The sequence below is a fragment of the Lepidochelys kempii genome, chromosome 4 (genome assembly GCF_965140285.1).
Source record: "Lepidochelys kempii isolate rLepKem1 chromosome 4, rLepKem1.hap1, whole genome shotgun sequence".
Lineage (NCBI taxonomy): Eukaryota > Metazoa > Chordata > Testudines > Cheloniidae > Lepidochelys > Lepidochelys kempii.
In genome coordinates this window covers 38,027,753-38,033,752 of record NC_136383.1, presented here as the reverse complement: position 1 = coordinate 38,033,752, position 6,000 = coordinate 38,027,753, and the positions used below count along the sequence as shown (strand labels likewise).

Sequence of the window (6,000 nt, the reverse complement as noted above, 5' to 3'; positions counted from 1 at the left end):
CTTAAGCACCCTAGAATTTAAAAAAACCCAAATATATCTCTGAATAGCATAAATATAGCTTCCCCTTCATATATAAATGCTTAATTATACCAAAGACTTACAAAGTGCCATTGTCAAGTTTTACTGGTTTCCAAATTTTAGCTACATGCTCACTTTTCTTATCTTTATATTTCAGCCAAATCCTACCTGCCTTACTAATGTAAAAGGTGCTATTGACTTCATTGGGACTAGTCACATAAATGGAGGAAGCAGGATTTGGCTTTTTATGGGCCAGACTGTAAACACTTTCTTCAGATTGATGAGCAGCTACTGACCTGGGATGTGTGACAGAGTTAGCAGTGAGTTCAAAAGAAATAGCTACAGAGGGACAGGTTGCGAAAACAGCAACTTTTTGTTTAAAAAAATAAAACCCCAATAATCCAGTTCTTCTGAAGAACCCCATAGTAACTAACAAGGTGTTTACATGCAACGGTGATAGACAAATAATTCTGGAGGGAGGCAGATCAGTGTCAAGCTTCAAAGGGGAACCATGCTGAGAGGTAAGAATTAAAATGTTGCAAACTGCCCTGAGAAAAACACATGTAAAATGACAATTTCCTCCGCTTACTCAGTGTGAAGATGAAATTCTACTTACTTTGACATACTGTCATTTGATCTGATAATGACTTAAGCTTCTAGAAGCTCAGACCAGCTGTGGGGTTGCAGACTGGTAAATTCAGTGAATCTAAAAATGGTGCAGAATAAGCATTAAACTTTGTTTTGCTCTTATTCATTTTTAAATTATTAGATTATTTCAAAACTAACATGAATAGGGAGAAAGCAACATTGCCTTTCATCTGATTGGTGAAATCACTTTATTAAATGATACAATTTACATCTCTGGCATGCTCTCTTCAAATAAAGTGTCCTTTGTAGTGAACAAACAGTATGTAGAAGTGAAAATCCATTTATAAGGCTAGCATAGACTTTTCCTACAATGCAAAAATGTCATGTGACTAGATATTTAATTGTAATACAGCTAACTAAAATGAAAACTAATTATGAACAAGAAATGTGAATATCTATATTCTAGTATAACTACAGAAACTAAACTCTTGGTTACATTTGCATATTCAAATTCTTTGCATATTAACAAAGACAACTCTGAAGTTTAAAAGTCAGTTCTAATGTAAATAGTAGTCATCTAAGATATCGGGGGGGGGGGAGTATTTTCCTCACGTTAACTGAGTAGATCTGTGCATTCACAAACAATAAAATGTAAGAAACACTTTAAATGAATATTCAGAGCTGACACACAACACAATCACACGATTTTGGGTGAAAAATATTTTTGCCAGAGATGGGATGAGGGAGAGAAAGAAGAATGAAAGGTGCAGAGTGATGCTTCAGAAAGGTCTGTATGCACTGTAATATTAGTATCTGAGGCCTGATATTGTGGCGATTGAAGTTAATGACAAAAATTCCATTGAAATGAATAAGAGCAGTGTGTGAACCTCAGTTATCCTCTGGAAAAGAGCATTCCTATTTGTCAGTATAACACAGTGATAGATTTACGTTCTCTTTAGACTTGGTGTATTTACAAACCGGTTTCTACCCCCCCACCCCCCTTCAAAATCCTAATGCTTATGGCTACCTTCTAGGTTTCATTTAGGTGGAATTGACTTACCCTAGTTTAAAGCAGCCAAAGAGACAGCTACGTAACACACAGCTTCCTGTCTATACAGGGTGATGTGTGGAGGGGCAGTACTGCAGCTCATCCTGCAGCCTTTACTCAGGCTCATTACATTTGACATTGATTCCATGGACATTTTCCTGAGTAATGGCCACAGAATTGGTGCTACTAAATACCTGATCCAGCTCCTGCTGGAGTCAATGGGAGTCTTTCTACTGACTTTAGTGGGAGATGAATCAGTTTAAGTGTAAAAGCCCCTGCCCTGAATAGGATAGTGATGAAAAGTTGTGTATAAAAATTATAGGTATTCTTCTAACCATCCATCTGGAAGTATTCTGGGCCTTATATATATATATATATATAATAGGGATTGTTCCATTTTTAGGGTTCGATCCTGCAAACACTTAGGCACATGAGTAAGTTTACAGCAAGTGAGTTTACAGTAAATGTTTGCAGCACTGGGCCCTCATTTAGTATAATTTTTGTTTCATAACATTTGTAATATTTTAAAATATGGGCATTTTTGGAAATGTGGTGTAGGTGTTTTATTTCTAACCATGCATTTCCATACTTCATTAGGATGCATGATATTATTTTCAAAGGAAATAAAAAGCTATTTTCCAGATTCTGAAAAGTGAAATGCTTTTTTCCCCTAAAGTTGCATTTGGCCAAATTATTATTTTTCTGAACATTGCTTAATTCTGTTCCCAGTATAACAACATAAAGGATACAACTCAAAACAGAAACCAGATAAGAAGTCAGCCTCTTGCAGAAAAAATATTACATTGGTTTATAACCTGGTTTCTGTGTACGCTTTCTTATTATGCATGTGAATTTTAATTTTCTTTTCAAATTGCTCTGCTTACACCTATAATATGGTTTAAGTACAGCTATTCAACTATATTTCAGCAATATTTTCAAGTGGCCGTGCTTGATAGATATTTGAAGAATGTCCAACAACTGAGGATGGTGCAGTGTGCTCTGTAAAACTGGGTATTCATTTAACACCGAACACTATCTAAACTACCCAGTAAGCTTGTAGTATATAGCTTAGCCACATATGTTGCTATTAACTAAATGAACTGTAAATGTAAGATATGTACGAGCAGTAACAAAATTTTTTACCATCTCTCCAACTCCATCAAGACCTTTTTAACACTCTAAGAACGCTCCAAATATGTGTTGCCTTAACTAGACTCAGACCATGTAACACTTATCATAAACCATATTCCGCATACCTCCTGCACATAACATGAATTGTCCTTGCTATATAACCTATTTTGGTCTTCCAAAATGAGACTACAAATCTAAAGCCTTTCAAGTATTCAACTACTAGTAGCAGAATCTGCTGCACTAAATGTTCAGAAAGTTAAACATTTCACAAAGAAATAAACGTAGTTGTTATCCAACACCCCCACATGACTGACATGTATTTGTTTGATTGTTTATTACAGTGGTCACTTGCAACCCAATTTAAATTTAACCTGACTATATTAAATACTTCTCCGATTCATTTTGTTATTCAACTATCATATCAGTAGTTCATCATAACATCACTCTCTTTCCTGCTGTTTTCAAACTAGGGTGGGTAATTACAACAGCCAAAGCTTAAAATGGAGAGTTACCCCCCTAACTTCCTTGAAATCCCTCTGAACTGCATGATTACATATTAACATATGTTAATGTGTACCAGAGCTTCAGGTAAAATGACTATAGAAGTATTGTATGTTTATCATAGTAAAACTAAGATTTACTTTGCAAGAATCCCTTTTTACAAAAAAATTCTACAGAGAAATTATATGATCAATATGCTGAGTAAACCTTTCCAAAGTTTGGAATTCCATTGGAAAAATAACCTTCTGAAGTCTGGCTATGTCTGTGTCCTAAAATTCAGATATCAAATATACCCAGAAATACTACAGATCCCACCAGAAAATTTCATTTTAAAAAGCTTTTTCATTCTTTGGAAATTTCATTAACTCATCTGTAAATGTTTTTGTATTCTGTCCAATTAAAGCTTCTACATGTGCTTTGTCAGAAGCACATTGATTATCCCACCTACACAAATTTGACCTTTTTAAAAACAAACAAAAAACCTGTCGCCTGGGAATAAAATGGAATCTAGTCTAGAACTGAAACCCCTGAAATATCATGAAAACTGCACCCTTCTACAAAACTTCCTCATTCTTTCAGTTCAGAAACTGTCAGCCAGCAAGAAGCTATTCAGACAGGTCACTTTACTCCTCCAACTGTGATCTAAGGCTGGTGAAGCTGGCAGGAAGGAAATATGCCAGGTTCTTCTGTCTTTCATGTTTGTTGCTTCCATCCCCTTGGATGTGGATTGTAGTTTGAGTTGGCCATTGACAGGCAGTAGTCGGACCTGGAATCCATGGACATCATGTCAGGATCTGTTCGGGATCGCTGACCATAATATGCATACTGAAGCCGAGAGCCACGCTGAAAAGTGGAGTTGGGGGCAGACATGCTGCTCTTTGGTGGGGATGTGATACCAGACTGCCTCGTTCCAAATGATGCAAAGCTAGCATGAACACCTGGGCCTGGAGGCACACAGGAAACCCTTTGTTTCCAATCATCCGGTGGCTCAGGGAGTGTTTTCCTGCGAGCAGCTGATACTACATTAGTAACAATGGATTCTTGAATGTTTTGGGGGCCAAAAGCATCATCCACTAGGCCAAGAGGGGACTTGGCTGCTGCTTCCCAGGGAGTCAATCTCTTGCCAGGCTTGTCAGCTGCTGCTGCTGGTTTGCTGAAGTAACCAGGGCCAGGTTGGAACATCACAGGTGAAGCGAGGGACATGGCTCGAGAGGTGAGTGAAGAAGGCCTCTCAGGAAGTGATAATGAGCAGCCACTGCCTCTTTCCTAAGAACAACAAAACCTCAAATATAACCACAATAATTGAATATCAATGACAGAAGCCCTTTTCCTTCATTTCCAAACTGAAGCGAATTATTGTTGGGCTATTGGCATACAGTTTAGCATGTTAGTATATGAGAGAGTACAAGAACTTGCCGGCAGCATAAGGAACAGCTCTCTAAAAACACGTCACCCTACATGTAGCTGTGTGTGTGTGTGAGAGAGAGAGAGAGAGAGAGAGAATTCAAGTGTTTGGGAAAGACACCAGATTGACAGACCTGAAGAAGTCTTCTATTAATGAACAGGTACAGTACGGATAGCAACACTGCAAGCTTCCCTCCACCTCCTCTACCCTGCTAATATGCCCTGTCCTCCCCAATAGGTGGAAAAGGAGATGGGTGGGAAACTGCTCTTACCAGTCTGACTATATCTACAGGATGCAGGCATAAACTTACTTACTTGGTAATTGGCTCTGTCCAATAGATCTAGTCAAGAGTGTATTTTATCCATTCTATATTAAGGAGCTCTTTTCCACTGAAATTATTAAATTTATCCTGGGTGGCAAGGGGACAAAAATGAATGAAAAAAACTAAAAATGCCAATGCAATAATTTGCCTAATACCATTGTAGGACATTACTTAACCTTGCTCCTTTTAAATGACAGTGCCCTAAAAATTTCAGAACACTCTGACCCATTTTTAGGAGAAATCCATTCATATTCCACAAATCCTAATCTTCTTAGTAATGCAGCACTTTCAAACAAAAAATCTGTTCACGAGAAGGGTTTTGTCCTCAGCAGTCTTCATTCAGCAATATACAGTACAAGTACCCCATTTTTGCACGCATGCCAAATGTGCACTCTGCATCAGACAAATCACATGGTTCCTAAATTAGGAAGAACAATATGGACAGAGACTACTTAACTGGCTACATCCTCTGATTCATACCCTGAAGTCTGGGAACAGCCTTTAATTCCCATACTTTGTTTGAAATCAGGCATTAAGGTCCAGATCCTCAAAGGTATTTAGGAGCAGAACTCCCATTGATTTCAATGGGAATTAGGATCCTGAATACCTTTGAGGATCTGGCTATAAGTGGCCAAGGGCTTTGCTAAATGTCTATCCTGAAAACAGTGGCCTGAATTACCTTTCCTATATAACTTTCAAAGACCAGGGGCTTAACCTAAACTAAGCCTCCTGAAGTCAACAAGAGCCTGAATCATGCACAGTGAAGATTTATCCATTAATGATTTTGTTTAGTATTCAATATTGTTAATGCCATACTTCACTTTTTTTCTAGGCCCTTCCATCAGAGGATCTATATGCACTCAGCAAAATTTAATGACCTATATATCATATTATTAGATCCATTTCAGAGATGTGGAAACTGAGACAGGAATGGCTCAATTTTCAAAGTTCCTGAGCATCTGCAGTTTTTATTGATTACAATATGTT

General features: G+C 37.7%; 1 protein-coding gene across 1 annotated transcript in view; it reads right to left on the bottom strand.

Moving 5' to 3' along the window:
- Positions 1 to 848: 848 nt before the first annotated feature.
- Positions 849 to 6,000, bottom strand: part of SYNPO2 (synaptopodin 2) — a 129,511-nt gene continuing 124,359 nt past the window's right edge. The window contains exon 5 of the mRNA XM_073340999.2: positions 849 to 4,552. Coding sequence (XP_073197100.1) covers positions 3,980 to 4,552 — 573 coding nt within the window. The 3' untranslated portion in view covers positions 849 to 3,979. The remainder of the gene's footprint in view (positions 4,553 to 6,000) is intronic.